Consider the following 27793-nt stretch of genomic DNA (forward strand, 5'->3'; position numbering starts at 1 on the left):
GTCATGATGTCATATTCATAGTAGCGACTATAATAATCAACTACCACAAGAATGGAGTGGTTGGATGGCAAGGGTGCCAGTAAGTCTATAGCTACATCCTGCCAGGGGCCCTCCGGTAATGGTGTTGGTCTCAACGGTTCAGGTGGGTCGGGTCTGGCTACTATCTGACAGCCGTGGCACGCTTTACAGTGTTTTTCAGCTGTCTTGTCCATGCCAGGCCACCAAACCTTGGTTCTGAGATGTTGCTTTGTTCCAACTATTCCCAAGTGTCCTTCGTGTGCTAACACCAGGGCTCATGCGTGTAACACTGTGGGTAGCACGATGTGTGTTCCCCGAAGAACTAGGTACCCCACTACGCACAGCTCGTTTGCAATTGCTGCATAAGCTTTACAGTTCTCAAAATGTCCGTTTGTGATTGCCTTCTGTACCTCAATCAGCTCTGGGTCGGTAGCAGAGGCTTCCTCCACCTCTCTAGTAGTGAGTGCTTTTGGTGTCACACTCACAGCTACATATCTCACGTATTCATCTGAGCCATGAGAATGTCTCTCCTGTTTTGCTGTCTCCCCCAGCAATCGTGACAGTGGGTCTGCAATGTTTTGCTTGCCTGGAATGTGTATCATCTTAAAATCATACGGCTGTAATCTAAGTACCCATCTCTCTATACGGGCACAGGGTTTAGAGTGTGGGCCGTATATCACTTGTAATGGCTTATGGTCAGTTACCAAGTTAAATTTTCGGCCATACACATATGGATGCAGCCTCTCACAAGCCCATACAAGAGCTAAGGCCTCGCTCTCTGTTTGAGAGTATTTCCTCTCACAGTCTGTTAAACTACGACTTATATAGCATATTGGCACCTCTTGTCCCTGTTGGTCCTGAACTAGTACTGCGCCTAAACCTACAGGACTGGCATCTGCTATCACCTTGGTTGGTGCATCCTTGTCAAAATATGCTAAAGTGCCGGCTCTGGCCAACTCTTCCTTGAGTGCACTGAATGACTGTCTCTGTTGTGATCCAAATTTAAATGGTGTGTCTTTTCTCGTCAGGCATCGCAGTGGCTCTGATAGCGTTGCAAACTGCGGGATGAATCTGCTACTGTACCCAACGAGTCCCAAGAAACTCCTCACTTCTGTAGCATTCTCTGGTTCCCGAGCTTCTGCCACCGCTCGCACTCTCTCTGCTGTTGGTCCGATGCCCTTTTCAGACAACAGGATTCTCATGAAAATCAATCGGTCCATGTTGAATTGGCACTTCTTTGAGTTTAGTGTCAGTCCACTTTCCATTAGTCTGGTCATGACAGCGTGCAGGCGTCTGTCGTGCATTTCCTGGTCGTGTGCATGCACGATAATGTCATCTGAGATGTTTTCAACACCCTCTATTCCAGCTAAGGCATTCGCTATCTCGTGCTGATATTGCTAACTAGCTGAAGATACACCGAATATCAGCCTCTTGTACCTGTATACTCCGTTATGTACTGCAAACGTTGTGATTTCTCGTGACTCAGGGGTCAGTTCTAGCTGGTGATAACCCCATTTCAGGTCTAGCTTACTAAACACCGTCGAGCCGTTCATACCTTGGAGTATCTCATCAACGGTGGGGATTGGATATCATTCCCTCACTATTGCCTGGTTTGCTCGTCTCATGTCTAGGATAACCTTACATCCTTATCTGCTTTTAGTACAATAACCACAGGATTTACCCATGGGGTGGGACCAGTTACAGGTTTGATAATTTCCATGTCCCTCAATTGTTTTATTTTGGCCTCTACTGCCCCCCTTAAGTTGAATGGTATACGCATGAGTGGCTGGGCCACAGGCTTCACTTGTGGGTCGATATACAAACTGATCTGTTTTGTGTTCAGCCTTCCTACTCCCTGGAACACCTTTGGATACCGCTGTTCTAGTAGCTGTCTTACATCTACCACAGCTGAGACATCTGCGCCTATTTTTAAAACTCCCAGTTTCATGGCTGTCTCCCTTCCTAGCAACGGCTCTCCATGGCCTTTAACCACAATGAACTCCGCCTGCTCAGTTCTCTTACCTATTGTAATCCCACATGTGAATACACCTTTAACTGACAGTGGTTGGCTAGAAGCATAAGAGAATAACTTTCTCTCTGTCTTAGGGACATGTGACTGACACTTAATGTGTTCTGACTTTAATCCTTCCCATGTATTCTCATCTATCACATTACTAGTGGCACCTGAATCAATTAACATTCTCAGGTTTACTCCCCCCACACAAAAGGTAAGTCTCTCTGTCACGTTATTTCCAGTAACAGCAAATGCAAAGTTATTTTGTTCCTCTACATTGTTCACACTGTGTTTCTTAGTACCTTTTGTGCGGCATACTTTGGAGAAATGATCCTTTCCCTTGCACTTATGACACGTTTGTCCGCGTGCTGGGCATTTCGGATCTCTGCCCATGTGGTCTGTGTGTCCACATCTGCAACATTTCTTTTCCTTCCTATCGCCATTTCCCTTTGGTTTCTCTGTCGAGCTTTTCGCATAATACCCTCTTTTCTGTGTAACACGACGAACAGTATCTGTCTCCGCCTTCTCTGTACATGACATGGCTGACATCTGCTCCTCGACGTTTTCACATTGTGAGGCCAATTGTAACGTGCGGGCGAGCGTTAGATCTTGCCCTTCCTCTAGCAATTTCCTCCGCACATAGGCTGACGTGCACCTACTCAGGATAGCGTCTCTTATTTGATTATCCGCATCCCCCCAAAAGCACAGTCTTTAGCAGCCTGCCGCAAGCGAGTAGCAAATTGTTGCACAGTCTCACCTGTCTTCTGGGACAACTTATGAAAAGTCTGTCTAGCAAATGCTGCGTTGACCTGGGGCACGAAGTAGTGATTCAAAGCACTAACCGCCGCCGTGTAGTCTGCTGGCTCTCCTGTGTCCATTAGAGTCGAAAAGATATCCTGGACATCTGGTCCTACTAGGTGTAGAAGTAGAGCTCTTCTCCTCTGCTTCGTGGCAGCTGTAGAGGTATCGTCGATAATGAGTCCTTTGCCGTCGGCATAAAGCTCAAAAGACGTTAACCACCTCGTCCATCTTGGACCCAACATGGCTGGCTCGGCGAAGCATGCAAAATTTTGAATGCCGGTCTTCTCCATCCTAGCTAACTAAAACTTGGGCAACTACCTATCTAAAATGATTCCGTTCGTTATCCTCGTCGCCAATGTTATATCTATGCTTTAATGCATTCAATCAAGCATGTAGATACGTCAAATTAAATCAGAGTCAGGCAGACAGGCTTATAACTGTGATGTTCACTTTATTGCATAACATGGCCGACTGCCGTTTTCCCGGGTAATTCCCATAATGCAATGCACATTACATTACCGTATTGACTGGTGTCAAACTCGCAATCAATACACGACAGCAACCCAATTAGAGAGTAACAATGGCAGATCCCTGAGCGACAATCCCATTCCTACTCCAGTGGCCAGCAGTCGGTGTGTAATTGAGAGGACAGAAAAATTACAGGTACAGAATTTTGATTCAGGAATTCTCCTTAGAGCAGAGAAGGTTGAGAGGAGATTTGATAGCGGTGTTCAAAATCATGAAGGGGTCTGGACAGAGTAGATAGAGACAAACTATTCCCATTGGCGGAAGGGTCGAGAACCAGAGGACACAGATTTAAGGTGATTGCCAAAAGAACCAAAGGCGGCATGAGGAAAAACTTTTTTACGCAGCGAGTGGTTAGGATCTGGAATGTACTGCCTGAGAGGACGGTGGAGGCAGACTCAATCATGGCTTTCAAAAGGGAATTGGATTAGTACCTGAAGGAAAAAAATTTGCAGGGCTACGGGGAAAGGGTGTGGGAGTGGGACTAGCTGAGGTGCTCTTGCAGAGAGCCAGCTCGGGCTCAATGGGCCGAATGGCCTCCTTCTGTGCTGTAACCATTCTATGATTCTACGATTTACATTTTGGCATTCAGCCACCAAACAGACTCCCTGCACTGTTGTGCTTCACTGGGAGGCACTTTTGCATGAAAAAAAATAGTATTTTCGTGTTTACTGTTCTCCATCATTTTAGTTCACGCTGAGTGGCAGAACGAAGGATTAAATGGGTTGTGGTCGAAGGAATCTTAAATGTTGCCTTTTATGTCAGCATGGCGCAGTTGGTTGCAACCGCAGAACTACAAGGTCATGGATTCAAGTCTCATTCCAGAACTTGGGCACACGATCTAGGCTGACACTCCAGTGCAGTGCTGAGCGAGTGCTGCATTGTTGGGGTATTTTTCTTCGAATGAGAAACTAAACCGACTCCCTCTTTGCACGTTGGACATTGAAGAGCCCATGGAACTAGGTGAAGAAGAACAGGGAATTTTCCTGGTGTCTTAGTCAACACTCCTCATTCAACCAACTCAAACAAATTAGACTACTCGTTTTTTTTAATCGACTAGCCATCCATCACTTTTTATATAAAAAGTTCCTGGCATCAGTCCTATTTGAACCTGTGACTTTTTGTCCTATTCTCACAGTTTACTTTGAAGTAATTTTTTGGAGCTACTTTTTCTGTACTGTTCACTATCTTATATCGTCACATCGTCCGCATGTCCGATACGAGACTCCCAAAACAAGCGCTCTACTCGGAGCGCCGACACGACAAGAGAGCCCCAGGTGGGCAGAGAAAACGCTTCAAGGACACCCTCAAAGCCTCCTTGAAAAAGTGTAACATCCCCACCGACACCTGGGAATCCCTGGCCCGAGACCTGAAGGAAGGAAGGCTGTAAAGGTAAGACAAATTTCTTTAAACACTTTACACACACCAAACACACTTACCTTTTCACTCATGCGCCCATCACTCACCTGAACACCGGACATCTCGAACCCTCCAAGTCCTTCAGCCCGACGGCCCGCCTCACTAACTTGGCGTGGTTTGGAGCCGTCGGGAATCCCACACTTCAGGAATAAAAATAGGGATTAGGCTAAAAACTGCCCGTTAACTGCCTGTTAACAGGCAGTTAATTGGCACTTATCCCCTTCCCATCTCGGGGAAGCGGGTCCCAGCACAGGTCGGGTATCCGCCTCCTTTGAAACTGGCATGGAGGCGGTTTGGGGGTGGGATGGGTTCGTGCCCCCCGATTTTGAGATTTTAACCCCCCACACGCCTCCAATCCCGATTCCACGGCCCAATGAAAATCCTGCCCTGTAGGTCCCACTTTGGACTCATCAGTCACCTGCAAACTCATTTTTAATGAGGAAGCAAGTCATCCTCGGCTCCCGAGGGACTGCCTAAGAAGAAGAAGATAAGGTCACCTCTAATCACTCTTTTCAAGACTGAAAGTTTCTCCAATGTTTTCTCACACCTCAGTCCTATGATGCTGGGGAATAGTTTCGTGGCTCCATGGCTTGAATATCTATTGATGACTAGAACTAGACACACTGCTCAAGGCATGGTCTGACCAGAGCACTATTCAGTTTCAGCATGACGGTTTCCAACTTGTATTCTACTGTTTTAGCCATGGAGTTAAGAATTCTATTGATTGTTGCTCCACAGTGGTTGGGCATCTTGAGTGTGAAGTCTACTAAGATCCTTGGACTTCTTTCTATTTCATGTTTAGCTATTTCAGCAACAGCCAGGGAGTATTTATGTCATCTATTGTTCCTTTCTGTGTTCAATACTGTGCACTCATTGCACTTCAGTATAGTTCATAGTGTGTGAAACACTTTGAGTCGTGATAAGGTGCTCGACAAACGCAATTATTTTTTCCATTTATAGAAACCCTGATACACAGAAAAAAAAATTTTTTGGCACACAATAGGCACAATCTTGCCAGCCCTGGGGAGGCGGGTTTGGAGGCGGGACTGCCGGGAAAATGGCAGAATCTGGGGGCGGGTGCCCATCCCGCCCCCAACCCGCCTCCATGCCATCTTCCCAGGAGGTGGGTAGCTGACCCACGCCGGGTCCTGTCTCCTGGAGGCGGGAAGGGGATTACAGCCACTTAACTGCTTGTTAACAGGTAGTTAACAGGCAGATAGGAGGATTATCCCCATTTTACCCACACAAGTGCGGGCTTCCCAAAGGCTGCGAACCCCACCAGGGTCACCGAGGCGAGCAGTGGGTCTGCGGGGGTCGGACGGGTGCAAAAGTGCAATGTGAAGGTAAGTGATGGGTGCAAGTGTGGAGAAGTGAGTATCTGAGGTAAGTGGAAAATGTTAGAAAAAGTTTCCTTACCTTTGTTTCTTCCTGCAGGCTTCAACCGTTGGGGATGCGGAGGGTCTCGCATCTCCGTGCCAGAGATGACAGATGGCTGCTGCATTCTCCAATGCAACAACCGTCTAATTTCTGCTAAAGAAAAAGGTTTGATGAGTCTTGAATACAAGAACTCATCAAACTACAGAGAGTGTCAGTGTTTGACAGCTTCACAGAGCTGTCAAGCGATGACAATTCATCTGTCAAAAATTTTTGACAGATGAAATGTCATAGGCTGACATTCTCTGTAACCAGCTTCCCCTTAATTGGCCTGCTAAGCCCACTGGGAAAATCAAGGGAAAATAGCGTGGGTTGGCCAGAAGTCGATGGAGGCGGGACTAAAACCCGACAAGTGGGAGTCCCACCTCCAAAAGCTCTCCAATTGGCAAAATCCAGCCCAATGTGCCGGAGATTCTGTAGGGGTGGGTAACCTATCGGCAGAAGAGTAACAAGCTGGATCCCCGGTCCGCTCTTGTAGTAGGCTGCAGACCCCGTCCAAAATTGCAGGGAAGGGGGTCATTTGTATGGTTGGAGTTGGCTGCCAGTGCCTTCAAGGATCCTTCAGTAGCACCTACCCCAATCTGTCCTTATAAAGAGAACAGCCCACAGCCACTTTGCCTGAGGTTCCCCCGGGCACTTTTGGGACAAAGGTAAAAATAAACTTAGGAGTATTTGGCTCCAGAAAGTGGAATCTTGCCTCCAGGGTTAGGTCCTTCTAAAAGACCTCAAAAGGAATGAATTCTACTGAGGCCTTTTAAGGGCGTAAAGGGTGTCAGTCCCATGATAGGCTGGGAACTCCTTGACGTGGGGGTGTGCAGGTGGATTCAGCAACAGCCCCTTTTTACCAGAAACCAGCTGGAGTGAAAAAACAGGGCAGCGTAACCGAGTTCTGCCCCAAATTCAAGCTGGAGGTGGCCGAACCATCTGCTCTCCGCCCCGTTACCTGGGCCAGAAATTTGGGGACCGATGTGTTTATCAGAATTCAACTGTACAGACTCTCAAAAATGAAATTAACTGGGCAAAACCTATTTTAATATAATTCCAATGTAATTATACGTGGGATTCTTTTACATTATTAGCTTCTATAAATACAGTCATACCATCAAATTTTAAGCAGGAAGCCTTCTACAGTATAGTAGAGTATTAATTATTCTTGTAACTATATGGAACTAGCAACTAGCCTTACTGAAATTAACTACATGTTACAAATCCTGCTATATTTGTCTTTGCCTAGTGGGAGACATAAATAACTACAATGCAAGCCAAGAACAGACATCATTTTGAAGTCTATGAGTATGCGATTATGAGCCTACACCATGATTTGTACAGTAAACCTTAATTTCACCGTGTTAGTAACATCACTGTTTGAAGTACATATAAATTATAATTAGGGACATGGTTACCTATGTGCTCTGAAAATTAAAAGCAGTTAGAAATGTAAAAATGGTACAGTTTATTTTCTGAGCACTCAGAAATACCTTTTGTATGGTTTCCTTATGATATCATTATGCATCTTACTTTCCACCATGTTGAAATGTAGTTTCTAGGAAGAGGAGCAGAGAGACAAGCAAAAGCAAACTCTCTGTGGACCTGTATCCATGGGCGCGATTTTGCCAGCCCTGGGGAGGTGGGTATGGGGGCGGGACTGCCGGGAAAATGGCAGAATTTGGGGGCGGGTGCCCAACCCGCCTCCATGCCATCTTCCTTGGAGGCAGGTAGCCGTCCCGCACCAGGTCCCGTCTCCTTGGAGGCAGGAAGGGGTTAAAGCCACTTAACTGCCTGTCAACAGGCAGAAAATAGGATTATCCCCTTTTTGCCCTCACAAGTGCGGGCTTCCCGAAGGCTGCGAAACCCGCCAGGTCAGCGAGGTGAGTACTGGGTCTGCGGGGGTCAGGGGAGTCCAAAATTGTGCTGTGAAGGTAAGTGATGGGTGTAAGAGTGTAGAGGTGAGCATCTGAGGTAAGTGGAAAGTGTTAGTAAAAGTGTACTTACCTTTGTTTCTTCCTGCAGGCTTCAGTCAGTGGGTATGCGGAGAGTCTCGCACCTCAGCGGTAGAGATGACAGATGGCCGTTGCATTCTCCAATGCAACAACTATCTCATTTCTGCAAAAGGAAGCTGTTTGATGAGGTCTTGAATTCAAGATCTCATCAAATTAGAGAATGTCAGTGACAATTCATCTGTCAAAAATTTGACAGATGAAACGTCATACGTTGACGTTCTCTGCAACCGGCTTTCCCTTAATTGGCCTGCTAAGCCCGCTAGGCGGGCTTAACAAGGTCAATCAAGGGAAAATAGCGTGTGTTGGCTAGAAGTTGATGGAGGTGGGACTGAAACCTGAAGAGGGAGTCCCGCCTCCAAAAGCTCCCCATTGGCAAAATCATCCCCCAAGTTTCACTGAGCTTACAAGGCCCGCCCCAACCATACAGAACATTCTCTTTATACTGTATTAGGATTTGTACGCAAGGGTAGCCTCTACTATAAGAACATAAGAACATAAGAAATAGGAGCAGGAGTAGGCCAATCGGCCCCTCGAGCCTGCTCCGCCATTCAATAAGATCATGGCTGATCTGATGCTAACCGCCAATCCACTATCACAGAACCATCTTCTGCATCTAACAGAATTAGACACACGAAATAGGAGCAGGATCAGGCTACACGGCCCCTGGGCCCGCTCCGCTACCCACAGGGCCATGACCGATCCGAACCTAAACTCATGTCCAAATTCCTGCCCGCTCCCCGTAACCCTTAATTCCCTTTACTTCTAGGAAACTGTCTATTTCTGTTTTAAATTTATGTAATGATGTAGCTTCTACAGTTTTTTGGGGCAGCATATTCCATGGACCTACCACCCTCTGAGTGAAGTAGTTCCTCCTCATCTCAGTTTTGAAAGAGCAGCCCCTTATTCTAAGACTATGCCCCCTAGTTCTAGTTTCACCCATCATCGGGAACATCTTCCCTGCATCCACCCGATCCAACCCCTTCACAATCTTATATGTTTCAATAAGATCGCCTCTCATTCTTCTGAACTCCAATGAGTAGAGTCCCAATCTACCCAACCTCTCCTCATATGTCCATCCCCTCATCCCCGGGATTAACCGAGTGAACCTTCTTTGTACTGACTCGAGAGCAAGTATGTCCTTTCTTAAGTATGGACACCAAAACTGTACGCAGTATTCCAGGTGCGGTCTCACCAATACCTTGTACAACTGAAGCAATACCTCCCTATTTTTATATTCTATCCCCCTAGCAATGAAAGCCAACATTCCATTGGCCTTCTTAATCACTTGCTGCACCTGCATACTAACCTTTTGAGTTTCGTGCACCAGGACCCCCAGATCCCTTTGTACTTCAGTACTTTCCAGTTTCTTGCCATTAAGATAATAACTTGCTCTACGATTTTTCCTGCCAAAGTGCAGGGACAATCTCTAAATTCAACTCTGGATGACGTTTGTGTCTACAATATACCTCTATTATTTGAGAATTGTTAATGCAAGACAGAGAGATTCTGTTACTTTGCATCAGCACTGAATTAGTGAGTTCAAATACCATCACAAAGAATGTGTAGGCTCAAGGATAACAACAACAACAATTTGTATTTATATAGCGTCCCAAGGCGCTTCACAGGAGTGTTATAAAACAAACTTTTGACACCAAGCCACACAAGGAGAAATTAAGGAAGCTGACCAAAAGCTTGGACATAGAGGTAGGTTTTAAGGAGCGTCTTAAAGGAGGAAAGAGAGATAGAGAGGCGGAGAGGTTTAGGGAGGGAATTCCAGAGCTTAGGGCCTTGTCAGCTGAAAGCACGGCCACCAATGGTTGAGCGATTAAAATCAGGGATGCTCAATAGGCCAGAATTAGAGGAGCGCAGATATCTCGGGGGGGTTGTGTACAAAATTGACGTTTGCTTTTTGACATTGCAGCACTTTCACGCTGAAAGCTGGGATGGCCTGGCCTTCTGTCTAAAATCTCGCCCTCCTCCGACCATCCTTTAAACAAACCACAACTCCGGATGAGTAAAGAGAAGTTTGGAGAACTGTAACATTTACACTGGAAGGGAATATGTGCTTGAAAGCGATTTCATTTAGTCAGGTTTTGAGATTTAGTAAATCCTTCTGGAGCCTCAGACTCAGGGTATCACTGCACTAGATCTATTGTGACTTTCATTTCCAATAACTATGGTCCCCAGTTATTTAATTTTCCAATTCCAAAATGTTACTGTTACTCCATAATAAATTTCAGCAAAATATTACGGAAGCGAATTTGGGAGATTCCAATTGGAATTGAAGCCTTTGCTGACTTTCATACCCAGCTATGCTGCCAGTCTTGGGCAGGTCAAGTATAGAAGCAACTTAAAGCATGATACTGTGTACGAGACCACCGCACCCACCGCCCCCCCCCCAATCCCTCCTTGATCTAGCACAGTGCTATCCTGAGATTGAGACTCCAGAATGTTTTACTGAATCTCAAAACCTGCCAAAATGAAATCACATTCAAGCAGCCACGATCCCCTTCAATCAACATCACCAAAACAGATTATCTGGTCATTACCACATTGCTGTTTGTGGGAGCTTGCTGTGCGCAAATTGGCTGCCACATTTCCTACATTACAACAGTGACTACACTTCAAAAAAGTACTTCATTGGCTGTAAAGTGCTTTGGGACGTCTGATGGTTGTGAAAGGCGCTATCTAAATGCAAGACTGTCTTTCTTTCTTCTGATTTCACAGTTCCCCCGGCTTCTACTCTTTACTAATCACCTTACTTTATCAGGAGTTGTGCTTTTTTCTTCAACCCCTGTAGTACAAATGGCCAAACCAGGAGTAGTACGGATGGTATTTGTATGAATGCAGGAGACACAAATGGGTGGAGAGAAAAAAAAAGGAAAGGAATTGCAAAATAATTCAGAATATAACAAGACAAGAAAAACATAATTGTGGCTTGTTTTTGCAGCCAGATTTTAGCCAGCCCTGCAGTACCATTGGGTATGGATAGAAGAACGATTCAATCAGAATGAAATCTATATGTTATAAAGCATAAAGGACATCAGTATTAATCAGTAAGAACAATTCACAGTGGTTAATGATTATGTGGACAGCTGAATGCATTCTAAACCTTTGACCAGTGTTTTCTTAAAACTGCCAATCTAAATAATTTTACTAAATTCAATATTGGCTTCAACGGAAACAAAAATGGGTAGAGGTGTTTAACAGGTGGTCGAGCTGATATCATTCATTTTATGCTATCGTCCAAAGTCAAAATTAAGCCTAACATGTTTGTAAAGGTCAGGAATTAACTCCAGCAAATAGGCAATTTGCTTACTTCCTCCCCACCTCTCCTGAAAGCACTCATTCTAGCTGGGCTACAGTCCCACAGTTACCAGCAGCCATCTGGTACCTCATTATTCACTCAACTGGCTATTTTCATATGTGATATTAGACAGTGAATGTCAGCAGGTTATTGAATGTCATGCCGCAGTCAAACCCAATCCTGACACGCAAGTATTTATTCCAGCTGGAGGTCCTGGATAGTAATCAGGCTCAGGAACCACTTTCACCCTAGGCCGGGCACATTGTGGCCAATCATATCTACCCAACTGCAGCCCCTAGTGAGATCGGCTAAGTCAGCACAGGGAGGGAATCAAACCCAGGATTATCTGGTCTGTATGTCTTACTACTACACTGGCAGCAGCTGTCAGCCGTGGCTTGGTTGGTTGCCTTGGAGTCAGAAGGTTATGGGTTCAAGTCCCACTCAGAGACTTTTGAGCACAAAAATCTATGCTGACGTGCAGTGCTGAGGGAGTGCTGCACTGTCTGAGGGGCTGTCTTTTGGATGAGATGTTAAACTGAGGCCCCATCTGCCCTCTCAGGTGGGTGTAAAGGATCCTGCGGCACTATTTTGAAGAAGAGCAGGGGAGTTATCCCTGGTGTCCTGGCCAATATTTATCCCTCAATCAACATAATTAAAAACAGATTATCTGGTCATTATCACATTGCTGTTTGTGGGAGCTTGCTGAGTGCAAATGGGCTGCCACTACTACAGTGACTACACTTCAAAAAGTACTTCATTGGTTTGAAGCGCTTTGGGACGTCCGGTGGTCATGAAAGGCGCTATATAAATACAAGTCTTTCTTTCTTAACCCACTAGGCCACCAAAAGAGCTACCAGTTCTATTGTAAAGTGACGTATGTACTGTGGTACTATGTATTAATGCCTTCACGGACTTAGACAATACAGAAAATCATGAAATAAACAATTGCATGCTTCAAACTCTTGACAGACTACAAGCTGGAGAGATTGTTGATGTGTAACACATTATGCTATCTCACTCTACTGAGGATCAGATTAAAGTCTCAAGTAGTAACTCTGAGCTCTGTCTGAGTGATAAATCAGATGCCACCTGACAAGTTACTAACATTGAAATGCATTCGTTTCGAGGAAAGAGCAGTTCAATTCATCAAAGTCTGCAGTCAAAAGAGTATCATCAGATTTGGCATCTGCAACTCAAATGTGCTGTTCTTAAAATACATAGAAATACATAGAATGTACAGGACAGAAACAGGCCATTCAGCCCATCTGGTCCATGCCGGTGTGTATGCTCCACACAAGCCTCCTCCCACCCCTCATCATCTAACCCAATCAGCATAACCATACCGTACATGAATGGTGGGCCAAGGCAAAAGGTAACAATGACAGGTATACTGCAGTTAGAGAACTGAAGCTGAAGATAAACCAACTATCTAGTACACAATAGCACTTTCAACAACTAACAGGATGTGACTTTTGAACATGAAATTGTAATTTAAAAAAATTAGCACGTGTTCAGCATCTACAGTGAGTGTATCTGCTAAAGCAGATCACGATTTCTGAAGATCTCCACTCACCTTCTAACACAATGTCCTTCAGTTTTTCCACTGTTTCAGCAAACCTAGCCACGTCAAATAGCAACTGTGTGATCTCCTCCACCTCAGGTCCCTCATAGCTTTCTGAATTGGTACTGTACACTGGAGTGGCTTTATACCCTTTGCTGTATCCCCATGTTCCAGAGCCTGCTATCGAGAAACCAGCAGCACTGGAGTGTCTACTCAGGGTGGTTGGCCTCTTGAGAGCGTTGGCAGCACTCGGGCTACTACTGAGCTTCGTCAAGGAGGTGTTCCCAGCAGATAGTTCAGATAAGGTGCCAGTCTGCGGGGCAGGTATCTCAATAGCATCTTTACGAGGCAGTTCCTAAAAATGTAATAGGAAAGAATCATAAACCATGATAATTGGAAGACTGGAAACCAATTATGCACAAACAAGGACAGTTGGGAGGCATGTTTTGATGTAAACCCACACTTCCCACACTACTTTCCTCTCTTTATCTGGAAAATTCACATTACTGCAGTTTCCCATCTGCACTTCCTTGCAAATGTGACTTCCATCTCCGCTTCTCTGCTGTCACTAATGGCAGAAAACTAAGCATTCGGTGTGTTAGCAATTAGATTAATGGCGCAAACGAATGCACAATAACAACTCATTCCTACTGCGTAGAATTCACTGCTAGCACAGCATGGTTTCATGCAGAACTTAGCGCATCCTCCTTACAGTACCAGCAACCACCAGCGGCTCCGAGTTCAACGGCCGCACTGTAAATAAGCTGGTTTTCTTGCTTCCGACAGTACAGGGAACTATCTCTCAAGAGAGGCTCTGTTCTCATGCCATGGGAGGCATGGAAAACGTGTGGCAATGTAAATGACTGCCATTGGTGGCGCCATCCACCATTTGCTTTGGCGCTGGACGCTCAGTCGCCTGTACAGGCCAGTGGCCCTGACATTTGTGTTACTGGAGTCTGCTTGACAATCCAAACAGGATGGTTTCCACAGCACCAGGAGCCAAGACTTTGAATAGAAACAGCCTTGTACATCATATAAACTTGCCATGAACGTTACTCTTTATTTTAACTATGTTAGAAATCACTGAAAACACCAAAATAAATGACAGACTTTTATTTTTAGTACCTACAATGAAGTGTATTCGTAAGCCAATTTTTACATAATATCTAGTTTTCTTCTTAGCTCTCTTTTTTAATCCTGAAATATAATGTCAACTAATAAATGCAATCAGTTCATCATTTTAATAAATATAAAGGATAAGAACCTAACAAAGGTTGGAACAAAGCCATTGAGCTGTCAAGCTCATTTCTTCCACATGCAATGTCAGTCAGTCATCATAAATAGTTTGGCAATAGACACCTTAAGACCTCGCCATTTCACTCTCCCCTCTGCCAACTTCCCACAGCTGTCTGGCCATCCACAATACAAACTGCTCTATCACAGACTCTATGCAACCCAATTGATCACCAGAGGAAATATCCTACCAAGTTTCTTTCTGTCCCTAAAGCTAAATCAAGCAAAACCCCAGAACTGCAGCTAACCTGACTGCCTGTGTCACACATGCCTGGTCTCAGCAGCCATCACTTTCAACTCAATTATCTCTATCTGCATTTAGCCTTATAATCCCCCAATTCCGTTCTGGACAAAATGTTTATCCAATTCATTCGACGGAACACAGTATTAACCGTTTTAACTGGTATTAACCATTCCACATATACATCGCTCTGTGGGGAAAATAAAACCCACATCTATTTGTTGGGGCAATGCTCAGGATCTTGCCTGAATTTAGTAGAGAAAAATAATGCTTCAAAAGCAGTTACTTTTTCAGCTCTTAAAAGAAATTTCTCAACTGAGAGCGAAATCAACCAGAAGGAGAACGCAAGTGAGGACAGGACCCAGATCTAAGATGACCCCACGTCCCATTTTAAACCCCCCCAAGTGTTGGCATAGACTTCTCATCTTACATGTGAATATGTAGGCCTAGAAATTCGGTATGGCTCCGCCAGGGCTTTAGCGCCCAACATTTTGCGCTCGCCAGAATTGCCGTAGCGCCCGCCTAAAATTCAGTTGCCCTGGGCCAAGACGGCGGCGGGCGCTAATGCAGGGTTTTTGCGCCTCGCTAGGGGCGTTGAATGTAGCTTTCAGGCGTTCATCCCCCGCTGCGGCACCCGATGCGGTGCGGCAGGCTGGGGTACTGCAGGCCTCCTCCTTCTGTTAAGGAGGAGCTGCCTGCAGCCGTCAGATCACCGGTGGATTCCCCCGACAAATGAGCCCGGCACCACGGAGAAGTGCCGGGCTCGCGGGACACACACATCAGTGCCGCGGGGGGGTGGTGCAGGAGTCCAGGGAGGGAGGTGCGGGCAGGCGGCCGCCGGGAAAGCGGCCGGCCGCCGCTCCACCTTTATGCGCCGGCCTTACGGAGCTGCAACATCCCGTTTCACAAACGCTGTTTGCGGCTGCCACGGGCGAGGCGGCCGCAACTGAATTTGGCCATCGGGCCGGAATAGCATTGCAACCGGGGCGCTGCGCACACCAATGACGTCATCGGTGCCGGCGCAGCGCTACCGGGTAACGCCGATGTTAGGGTCCATCGGAATTTCGGGCGCAGCGATACTTCCGGCGCAACCCACTCTAACGCCCCTAATTGGGCGCTAACCCAACCGAATTTCTAGGCCGTAGTATTTAACTCTTGGCATACTGAGGACTAGTTTACTTGTCCATGACCATGATTAGGTTTTGGGTGCCGACTTCTGTTGCCATGTGTTTTGAAATGACTGCACCAATTTTCAGACTATCAGCTTTTAACTGGCTGGCAAATGGTCTTTGTAACTGTTTGTCAGCCAATTAAAACCCAATTTTTGGAAGATTGCTTCCACCTCCAAAACAGATGCTGAGAGCCGAGAGGGGAAAAGAAAAGCAAAGGACTCAAAAGTTATTTTTTTTAAAGGAAAAAGGTTAGTATATAAAGATTAGACTAAGCTAAATATCAAATAATAAAGTAATAGAAAACAGGCTGGTTGATCAATCGCCGACAGTGGCTTGGCAGGCCTGATTGGAAACAGAACGTGGAGAAGGGGAGGACAGGCGTAGAATGGTTTATTTTTAATTAAACTTGTTTAGTGTTTATTTTTGTCATTCAGGGTTAATATTAAAATAATAGTTATTCCTACATATCAGTAGCTTCATTACTGTAACATTAATTTTAGCACCACAATGTGGGTGAACTAAAATACATTGTTTTAAATAACCAGTTTAGAGAAACTGGAATTTTGCTGGATGTGCCATCAGCTAAGGGGTTAATATAATCTGCAGAGCTGAGTTGAGATGGGCTAGGTCTGATTTGAAGGGATGTGAAATAGATCCATATGAGGAAAGCTTGTATTTGTAGTTTGACAGTTGATTGCTCAACCTACTTCCTCAGTCGATGCCAACAGTCTGCCAACAGGCAGCTCACATTAGACTCGTTCTCAAAATGTGGACAGCAATTGAAAGCTTCTTGGGATCTTTAATTTGTTAACACATGGGGTGTATGTATGCCTGGTTGGTAAAAAGAGAAACTGGCAACTGTTTAGGATAAAGTTAGAGACACTTCAAATCCTTGTGAATATTAAACACAAGACAGGAAAAGTGCAGTTTTATGCTATATTCTTGTGTTTGCACTAACTCGGTGAAATCTGTCTTAAACATCAGCAATAAACCTTGAATTTGCACATTTTTGATAGAAGCTCAGGTGGAATAGAAATGCAGCAGTAGAGAGCTGTGAAAAGGAGTAAATACAGATTATGGTATTACTGTTGGAACTAAATTAAGCCACACAAAAAGGCAATATTATGTCAGACCCAGTAAGTAAATGAATCTAACCTGAACCTGTAGAGTAACAAATGGCCTAAAATCAAACCCGAACAGGCCCATCATACACATGCTTCACTGATGACTTCCACATCTCACACTTGTAATTCTTCATTTTACGGACCTATTGTTAATAACTGACTCTTCGCACTTACCTTATTCTAGAAATCCTTATCAAAATGCCAGATTATTCAAAATGACTTTCTGAAATGTCTTGCAGGATCTTTCCACATCATATAAGATCTACTGGGTAATAACTGGTAATAAATGTGGAATCATTCTGGACTCTAAATTGTGACTCGATTAAGGATACACAGTACTTGTACTTGAATAGTAGACATGCACCTTCATTGCAGCTCCTAGGTGGCCTATTATAGACACCTTCTCTTGGTCCGGAGGACCTACAAGCAACCAATTTCAGCTAAACCTGTAACCTGCATTATTACAGAAATAAAATGAAAGGAGCTCATTTACCAAACCCATTTGCAATGTGATCTATGGAACAGCATTGTCATTCTTCCTGATATGGTGGAGAACTCTAACGTAGTACAGTGTTTTACCAGCTGGAATTACTGGCCCTGAAACTGCGGTGCCTGTGACAGCGTACGCTCAGAGTGCACCCTCGTAATCCCTTTGAATGCCCCGCAAGTTCCAAGCGCGTGCGCGAAATCCGGAACTTGCGGCCAGTCAACGTACGCATTGACAGGCTATCTGCGGGGGCCCCAATAAAGCAATCACTGGCGTAGTGTTGGGCTATTTGCCCAGCAACTGGCCAGCAATTGCCCACATAAATCTGTGCCTGCTTGCATCAGCGTAAGGGTATGTATAAGGCTTAAGTAAAACATTTAAAAATACAAAATTATGCACATACACTTTAAATGAGTTTATGCAAATATTGGCCTGGATTTAGGATGTTTAAAATGATCAAAAAATTAAATTTTTACTGAGGTTGGTGCAATGAAGGAACGTATGAATAAAACTTCAATTCTGTACATTGTATAATTATTAGAATTCTGTACATTGTGTAATTATTTGGGGATCCATTGCATATCATTAGGAGATTCCCATCATCAATGATTGCAATGGAATTCTCCTTTGTCATTGGAGGACCGGACCCACGTGATCCCAGGGACGCTTCCGAACCGCCTGCGTCCCTGGGATCCGTGGGCCATTACGCTGTCGTCCGTCTCGAGGCTTGAGACCGAAACTCTTCGCAGCAGGAGGTAATTTCGTAAACGTTTCGCGGATCGGAGGCGTACTCTGGAGGTGAGCCTCCGGCCACAATTTCTAGGCCAATGTTAATTCTGCAATGGAAAGTCTTCTCTTTTGGTAGTCAGAAACAGTTGTCACAGTATTAGTGGCAGTGCACTCTGTTTATATTAGTGGTCCTAATTTCTCCCATAAAAGCTTAAAACATTCCTGTTGGCAGATAATGTTGGATATGTGATTTTTATCCTCAATGCCGGTGGGTGCCATGCCAATTACGGGGTCTCCGAGTTTCAAATGCATGCCCAATAAGTGAATATTTCTGTTAATGGCTCTCAAACCCCAATCTCCTAGCTACACTCATACTATTCACTTCTGCTAGGTTGAACTTTTTGTTAAATGAGAGCATTCGTCTTTCCAATTATCCTCTCTCCTCTCTAGAGGACATTGACTCATGCTGCTTTTAAAAAAAATGTATTTGCTCATGGGATGTGGGCGTCGCTGGCAAGGCAAGCATTTATTGCCCATCCCTTATTGCCCTCAAGAAGGTGGTGGTGAGCCTCCTGATGAGTGGTTTGGTACAACTGAGTGGCTTGCTGGGCCATTTCAGAGGGCAGTTAAGAGTCAACCATATTGCTGTGGGTCTGGAGTCACAAATAGGCCAGACCAGGTAAGGACGGTAGATTTCCTTCCCTAAAGGACATTAGTGAACCGGATGGGTTTTTACGACAATCCGGTAGTTTCATGGTCACCTTTACTGATACTACTAGCTTTTTAATTTCAGATTTATTTAATTGAATTTAAATCTCCCAGCTGCAATGGTGGTCTATGATTTCACGTCTCCAGATCATTAGTCCAGGTCTCTGGATTACTAGTCCAGTAACATAACCACTATGCTACCGTACCCCATGGTGAATGACACCATGAGTGCCAGCAAGCTCTGGTAACTCGCCCAAACGGCCACTGTTAACATAAGAACATAAGAAATAGGAGCAGGAGTCGGCCATTTGGCCCTTCGATCCTGCTCCACTATTCAATAAGATCCTGGCTGATCTTCTACCTCATCTCCATCTTCCACCACACTCCCCATATCCCTTGATTCCCTTAATAGCCAAAAATTTATCGATCTCTGTCTTGAATATACTCAACGACTGAGCCTCCACAGCCCTCTGGGGTAGAGAATTCAAGTATGAGTGTAGCCCATGAGTACCAGCATCTATTCAGCCCACCAGAAGGGCATCAGAGCAGAGACCAATCCTGTCATCACCCAATGTCCACACAGGAAGGCTCATTAGATAATAATCAAGACCGTAACTTATTTTCTCCCTCCCCAGTCTAGAGGCATTGAGCCCAATTTTGATGCCCCCATTGTTACCTCAACTGAGATCAGCTACCTCAGCACAGAGAGATTGAACCTGGAACCTTCCTGGTCTCTATGGCTCAGAAACACACCAGATGTTTCTCTTACCCACTGGACATCCGATTTTCTTATAGAGTTTGTATTTAAAGTTACACCCAGTTACATTGCACCAGCACTTTCTCATTGCCGTATGTGTTGTGTATTTTTGTATTTTCATATTCATGTGGGTTGGTAGGTGTGGCAATGTTTTCCACATTTCCACAGCTGTAATGTTGCAATGGCTTAGTGACGGTTTTCTCCACTTTTCCTGTTTTCAGTAGTGTAGAAAAATGTTTTAAAATATAATTTTTGAAAGCTAACCGAGACACTGAAAGTCCAAATATTTGGTGCCTGTGGATATCCAACACATCATTGTCTGAAATGCAATTTTTATTCCGACTCATGACATTGAGTAATGCACCCTTACTACATCATCACCAGTTATCCAGTTCACCTCAAACATAGACACAGGAACCATACTTCACAAAGAGGCATTGTACATCTTCCAATTATCCACAAATATACAGCACATCAATGTAAGTTAATGGTTTTTAATTTCTGAAAGACTCCCAATATTGCTGAATCCATAGCAGAAGTGTTGCAATGCAGCACCAGTACTGATGCACAGCGCAGCCTGCACTACTTAAAGCAAGTCTCATGAGACCAACTTCTATGATGAAATTTGCTCTGTGAACGGACTTTTCTCCATTTTGTTTCGATAACATTTCATTGCCTTTAAATACTCAGAAGAGAAACATTTTAAATGCAGCTTCAAGCTCCTCCAGCACTGAACTTTACAAATGGCATTGCGTCACTGGGATTAGCATTCAGGAATGGGAATTTTTCTGATCCCTGTCCAACATAATGAGAGTCAGTCGTAGATGCGGCTACCACGTACATCACCCAAGCACCTCTGTTCTGTCCTTGAGACTTGACAGGGTTGCCTTTAGCTGGCTGCTTTGCCAGTACAGGAAACTGACATCCATCTCAGGCAAAATAGATCAGAAACATATTTTTTGACATTTTTATGGGAGAGGGGGTTGTGGAGTGCGCTGGCTGACACACAGCAGCAGGTTCCAGGATGGCTCAGGGACCGAGTGAGAGGGCGCACAGGTTCTCCGACACGGCACTGGAGATCCTGAGCAGGAGGGATATCCTGTACCCGCAGGATCCTCCCAGAGGCTTGTTCTGTTTGAAGATTCAAATCTATTTCACATCTAAGCAGGGCACAGTTTTAGATCACAGCAGATGGCGAAAATGTGAATTACTCATAACAGCAATTCCTGCTAAGAACGCATTTTTGTTGGAAAATTCCACTTATCTTTAAAAGTAATTTTTTTGTGATCTCATGATAAGGAAACAGTTAAGTGGCAAACAGCTTATTCCTTTAAAAGGTGTCATCCGTGCTTCTGTGTAATGTAGGTTTATCAAACCCACTATACTTGAGCGATCTCGATTTCCTGTCTCAATACACCTTGCTGTCACATTGGCCTTTTGCATTTCACTTCATTGCATTTTGTAGAAGAGATCACAAGAATTCTACTGGGTATAATTAGGCACATTCCAACCTAGAAAACTTGCAACAGCTTCAAAAAATTATACAGCCCCCAAAAAGTTAACAGCTGAAGATCAGCCCTTCTTTATAAACCTATGAAATGTAAAAACAAGTAACTACATGGACGTTGCAATTAAAGCTGCAAGTATGGCCAACATTCCTTGTAATGGAGGGAAAATAAACATAAGTCATGGAAGTCTGAAGGGGGAAAATTCGAATGTCGAAGGCACTAAATTGGTGATGCATTTCTGAAGGAGGGACCAGGAGGCAAGTTCTCTTGGAAAGGTTGAGGGGCAATTTTTGGCAGCTCCTTCAGGCGCTGAAGAACCTCCAAGGTGGCCAAGATGGGGCTCTTGAGCTGTAGCACCGGTTTAGCCCACATTTAGTGCAAGACACCATCTTGGTAAAGTAGCTGAAGCTTGCACTAGGAACGGCCGCCTAGTGGATCGTTAAGCGGCTGGTTGCCACTTAAATTGCTTGCTGGCGCTCATTAACGAGGCTGCATGGAATTTTGGTGGATAGCGCTTCAACTAACGCCCTCTCCTAACAGCGACCAGCTGATTGGGTGTAAACAAGTTGTTGCTGAGGATTTTGAGTGCTACTTAAAGGTATATCACCTTTTACTGTTCACTTGCTGCTGGAGGTTTGAAGAGGACTTTTCAAAAACATCGGGAAATGTTCCGGGACACTTTGTCAAGGCTTCACCAACACTCTATCAACATTTATTCTGGAAATTCTCTGAGGACTTCACCTGAAAAGAGTGAGTGCTGAGCTACTCCACCTTATTGGACACTTTCTCGGAGTCACCAGGAGAAATAGAGTGCTCGGTCATGGGCATCTTGCCCGGGGTCCCCCTTACTCTGCAGAAGGAATGGGAGGAGGACATGAGGCCAGGCAGAGCAGCACCAGCTGCTGCAGGAGAGAGGGTCAGGAGGGAGAGGAGGGCGAGGTGAACTCCTTGCCCCCCCCGTGGGTACAGGACATCCCTCCTCCTCTGGATCTCCTCCACCAGGACCTCCAGTGCCGCGTCCGAGAACCTGTGTGCCCTCTCCCTCAGTCCCTGAGCCACCCTGAAACCTGCTGCTGTTGGTCAGACAGCACACTCCACACTTTTAGTGGCAGTGGGTGTGTGGAGGCTTCATATACTGCTCCATGGAAATTGCATCTAATCAGCGCTTGAGTGCTAAACCTGCAGGTGTCTGTTTTTAGCCCCCCCAGGCAAGTTCAAATTATGATAATCAGCAAATAGGCCCAAAATTGCGTGCTAAAACCATCCTTTCAAACAAGCGTGTCTTATTAACACCCATTTAGCGCCTGTTTTCATCCTCTCACCAAAATAACCTCCTGAATTTTTACAATAAAAATTGTGCATTCTGGTTCATTTTAAGCACATATACTTCACAACAAAGTATCGTTTGGAATTTAAAACATGCAAACCAGATCATTCCAAAAGTTACCCTAATGGTCAGTTTTCCACATCCAACCTCCACTGCCTCAGTTCACAGAGGCACTCTACCCCCTTCAGACCCAGTGGCCCATCCAACTTGCACTCTGACACTCTCCTTCTTCCAGTTCTTACTGCTATTCTTCCTTGCCCCCCCTCAATTCAAACTGGTGCTCTTCCTCCCCTCCAACCCAGTTCAAACTGATACACTTTCTCCATTCCCCAATTAAGGTTTCTTTCCCCCCCCACCCCAGTTCATGCTGGCACGCTCTCTCCCTATTCCCTCACAGTTAATACAGTAATGACACTCTTCTACCTCCCTCATGTCAAAGTGTCACCCTCAGCTTCTCCCCTCTTCCCCACCCCCCCCCGCTGACACCAAGCACCACTCCTAGCTTCAGCCCTTCCCGCTCTTCATTTCTCCATTCCATCTCCCCTTCACTGCGATTCCTCTCCCCCTCTCCATCTTCTCCTCATTGCTATCTGTTTCCTCATTCCCTTTCCTCTTTATTGCCATCCATTTCCCTCTCCTTGTTAACTCGGCTCTTCATTGCCATCCAGTTTTCCTTCCTCTACTCTTCATTGGCATACATTTCTCTTCTTCTCTTTCCCTTCAGTGCTACTCCTACCCGAGTCCAATTGCTAATAAAAGAGGGTTACCATGCATTGTATACTGCCCTGTTCTTGTAGGAATGCCTGACAGTGGCCAGAATCCCTCAAGTAGCAGGTCATGACGAGCAGCACTGAAGAAGGTAGGACCGTCCAATCCACACAACTGCACAGGGCCCCCGAGCCAGTCAGGGGCCCCGAGTGGCTCCAGATTAATTTGGTAGTATTTAGTATCATTGTCTAATAAAATAGAGGGGTCCCAAACCGAGAACATTTGCCTGGGACCCAGCAAGGCAAACACTGCTCCTGCTTCTTCCTTTGAAAGCTGTTTGCCACCTTAATACCTGCAAATGATGTCCCATGACCTACTTTAAAAAGAATGATTCAAGTGAGGCAAAAATCAGCATGACATTTTCTCCCTCCCCAAAGTTACCATTGGTACCCTGTGATACTCCAACAGTCTGGCTAGGAGCTGCGTAAGTACATTAAAAAGCGTATGTTCAAGGTAAGCTGAATTGCTTGGGAAAGAAGTGGTCAAACAACTGAGGTTAACTCTGAGACAAAGTATTTAATTACTGCTCCCCCCTCCACAATTTTCTTCCCCTTGCAAGTTCTGCAGATGCTAGAAGTCTTCCCTTACCTCACCCAAGTAGCCATTCATCTCATGCCCACATAGTGAGTGTTGGCTGTCTACTTGGCTATGAAGGGTATCAGAGAAAAGCTTGACCCTGTTCTAATGTGATATCCACTCATGCCATTCAAGCAGGAGTCACATGATAGGGATCAGGAGCAGGAACTGTGGCTGATCTTCTCCCTTCCAAAACAAATTCCCGCTGATATACATGAAAGAAAGGGAATTGATTTAAAAACTTCTTTAAAGAGGTTTAATACCCCAATGCATGCACCAGTTTCTATTTTACATTCAGATTAGGTCTGCTTATGTCTGCCATTTATGTGTTTATATTTCTGTTTCTGTACCCATTTATCAATTTGTTTCTGTGTATCTGTAAATGTTTGGCATCTTCAATACTTGGCACCAATCTTCACAAATCCAATTCTATCAACATCAGAGATATTCCTTTTTCTTCAAGTTATAATCTGAGGGAGGGATGTTAGTGCTGGAGAATTTTGAGCATCAAGTGTTGGCTTCAAACAGTACGAGAAATGGTCTAGCACTGTTGGATGCAGAGTAAAGTTCCCGACATCCTGCCCTAACAACATACCTCAGCCCCCAACCTCAAAATAGCGCTCCCTACTGCACCGGTGTGGCATCTTTACATTTTCAACACCAGCTACTCTACGGTTGGTCTGAAGTGGGATTTCTAATTTAATGCTGAATTAAGGATTGTTTGTGCTCTAGGAGCTGGATCAAGATTGGTCACACTCATGTTCTTTTTAAAACTGATGCAGTAAGAACTGCTTGTAATTATACACATACTGGACCGCGCCCGAACCTATCCTCACTCAAAAATTCAACATAGAAACATAGAAGATAGGAGCAGGAGTAGGCCATTCGGCCCCTCGAGACTGTTCCGCCATTTAATGAGATCATGGCTGATCATCCAAATTCAGTGCCCTCTCCCTGCTTTCTCCCCATATCCCTTGATCCCTTTAGCCTTAAGAAATATATCTAACTCCTTCTTGAATATATTTAAATAAGTTGGCCTCAACTGCCTTCTGTGATAGAGAATTCCACAGGTTCACCACTCTCTGGGTGAAGACATTCCTCCTCATCTCTGTCCTAAATGGCTTACCCCTTATCCTTAGACTGTGACCCCTGGTTCTGGACTCCCCCGCTATTGGGAACATCCTTCCTGCATCTAGTCTGTCCAGGCCTGACAGAATTTTATAAGTTTCAATGAAATCCCCTCTCATTCTTCTAAACTCCAGCGAATATAAGCCCAATCGACCCAATCTCTCCTCATACGTCATTCCTGCCATCCCAGGTATCAGTCTGGTGAATCTTCGCTGCACTCCCTCCATGGCAAGAACATCCTTCCTCAGATAAGGCGACCAAAACTGCACACAATACTCAAGGTGTGGTCTCACCAAGGCCCTGTACAACTGCAGCAAGACATCCTTGTGCATTTTCCAGTAAGGAATAGTATTCAAGAGGCAGAAGCATGTCTAATTTTTCCCTCCCTTAGCCCAGGGGCACTGAGGCAAATGGTAACACACTGACTGCAGTCCTAATTCCGAGAGCAGGAATGGAAGCTAAGATCATTCTTGCTTGGTGCCATAGCAAAAGTGCATCTTCTCACCCAGCCAGTGGAGCAGCATGCAATTCCTCTTCACATATATTGGCTAAAATTAAAACTGTTACATTCAATAAATGAAACAACAAAGGTGTAAAATCTGCTTATGCCATTAATAATTCTCTGGACACAACTTCTCTGATGTCTTTTGTTAACTTATGGTTAGACCAAGGACATATGTAGAGATGGCAGTGTGACTACAGCCTGAATCTATTTCCTCCCACAGTTCATATCTCAGGCTGATTTCCTTCCCTTTTGGTAAATACTATATATCATAACAGCTTAGAGATATAAATACAAACTATATAATAAAACAGACAAAATGTAAGAGTAAAGAGTCCTGACTCCGTTTCCATTTGCTATTTGAAGGTCGTGTAAAACATGGTTATATGACTGCGACATTCAAGTAGTTGAATTGAAATGTCAGTTTAGATACACTTTATAAACTTTTTTTTAACTAGCACTACACACTTGCATCGTTACCCTTGCCAAGTGTGCAGAATGTTGATAAAATGCAACAAAAAATTGATATTTAAAAACTGTAATTTATGAACTGACTCCACCTACTTTCTTTGCGTTACCTAAAATAGGTGTTGTGGTGGTCTGACAGTGTCAGGTGCTACGAGCCATTGGCTGCTGGCACTGCTTGAAGCATCACCTGACGGGTCTGACTCTTTCCTGGTGATTAATTGGCCGACATACAGGCAGTGCCACCAAAGGACTGAACTCCTGGTCCCCTTTGAGCGGATATTGCACACTTTAACCGTGAACAGACTCGTACTAAAATATTACAAAAACTGCTTCCAAGCAGCTTTAACTATTAATGAAATATCACTGGCGAGCAAAAATGCACACACTACTTAATATAACAATGATGATGTGGGCTTGAGATCATCGCTGCGAGTTACAGAGTTACTGCTAGCACTTATTAGGAAGGATTAAACAGAGAAAGGGGGAAAAAGGCAAATTCACTGAGTTTCTTGTTTAAAAAAATAAAAGTATCTTCCCAAGTTTCTTCTACCTACCGTGAGCCATACTCTGGGGCGGTTGGGTAACAGGTCCAGGCCCGATTTTGATCTCGTTTTCTTGCCCCTCAGTCCTACATTATAAGGACTGTAACTGCTTTTCCCAGTGCTCCGCTTGCTCAGCATCCTTCTCCCAACTTGTCTCTCATATATATAATATAGTTCCAAAATCTGACTAAAAACTTAATAGAATCCGCTCACACACACACACAAATAAAGAGGTGTCTAAATATTCAAACGTTATCTTTTGCCAATTTTTCATTGCACGATTAATTTGAGTTGAAAGGATCCTGCTTATGTCCAGTTAAGCCTTCATCAGTTCATTACTTTCTGCCCAGACCTGCCCTGACAGCTGAAACTGCAAGTGCTGTGTATTTTGCAACCTCCCCAAGATCATTTAAATACATTCCTATGGGCCAGAGAGGATGCTTGCAGACTTACAGATGTGTTGTGCGGTACGGGACTTCCTGTTCTGTTCTTCTTAGATATTGAAGGCGTTTTCATCAATTCCCTTTTCTTGCGTGAAAACATTTTCTTGCGAACGGCGAATGCTGTGGCTTTTTTCTTTTTAATTTCTGGCACACACCCCCCTCTCTTCCCCTCTCCCTTCCAGGACGGTCCGATTTCTCCCCTTCCCCTCGTGGCCAGCGACTGCTACAAACTTCTGCCTCTTGTTTTATTCCATCAAAACTCCGCAGCTCAATCGCGTTGCGCTGAAACCGCAGCGATCAGCCAATGTGCAGAGAGAGAGAGAGAGAGAGCGCTGGTGACAGTAACCACATTCCGTTACTTTGTTCTCCCCTCTCTGAGTAGCCATGTGACACCCATCCACTCATCTCATTGGCTTCGAAACAGAAACATGCACCTCTTCATGTAACATTTCCATACATTACTCCACCTAATCTTTGTTGCATGAGTTACCTAGGGAGCTACACACACACACACATATATTTATTCCCTATGCAGTCACCATCTTATGCATTTGCTGTTGATATTATGGAGGATAAAAGAAAGACTTGCATTTATATAGCACCTTTCACAACCTCCAGACGTCCCAAAGTGCTTTACAGCCAATGAAGTACTTTTTGAAGTGGAGTCACTGTTGTAATGTAGGAAACGCAGCAGCCAATTTTCACACAGCAAGCTCCCATAAACAGAGAGGGTTCGAGTACAGGAACAAGGATGTCTTGCTGCAGTTGTACAGGGCCTTGGTGAGGCCACACCTTGAGTATTGTGTGCAGTTTTGGTCGCCTTATCTGAGGAAGGATGTTCTTGCCATGGAGGGAGTTCAGTGAAGATTCACCAGACTGATACCTGGGATGGCAGGAATGACGTATGAGGAGAGATTGGGTCGATTGGGCTTATACTAGCA

The 27793-nt window shown here is 44.7% G+C and overlaps 1 protein-coding gene across 2 annotated transcripts in view; it reads right to left on the reverse strand.

The window, feature by feature from the left end:
• LOC147108131 (rho GTPase-activating protein 45-like) overlaps positions 1-27157 on the reverse strand; it is a 245525-nt gene extending 218368 nt beyond the window's left edge. The window contains exons 1-2 of one of the 2 annotated variants that reach the window (XM_086004625.1): positions 26863-27157; positions 13092-13434 (exon numbers count right to left, since the gene is read on the reverse strand). In XM_086004625.1, coding sequence (XP_085860751.1) covers positions 13092-13434; positions 26863-26952 — 433 coding nt within the window. In that variant the 5' untranslated portion in view covers positions 26953-27157. Of the gene's footprint in view, positions 1-13091; positions 13435-26421; positions 26823-26862 lie in introns of those variants that run through there. The other variant, XM_086004624.1, reaches the window with a different exon arrangement.
• Between the last annotated feature and the right edge of the window lie 636 nt (positions 27158-27793).

Source organism: Somniosus microcephalus, chromosome 13 (genome assembly GCF_052327205.1).
Source record: "Somniosus microcephalus isolate GS21.2 chromosome 13, FLI_Smic_1.0, whole genome shotgun sequence".
Classification (NCBI taxonomy): Eukaryota; Metazoa; Chordata; class Chondrichthyes; order Squaliformes; family Somniosidae; genus Somniosus; species Somniosus microcephalus.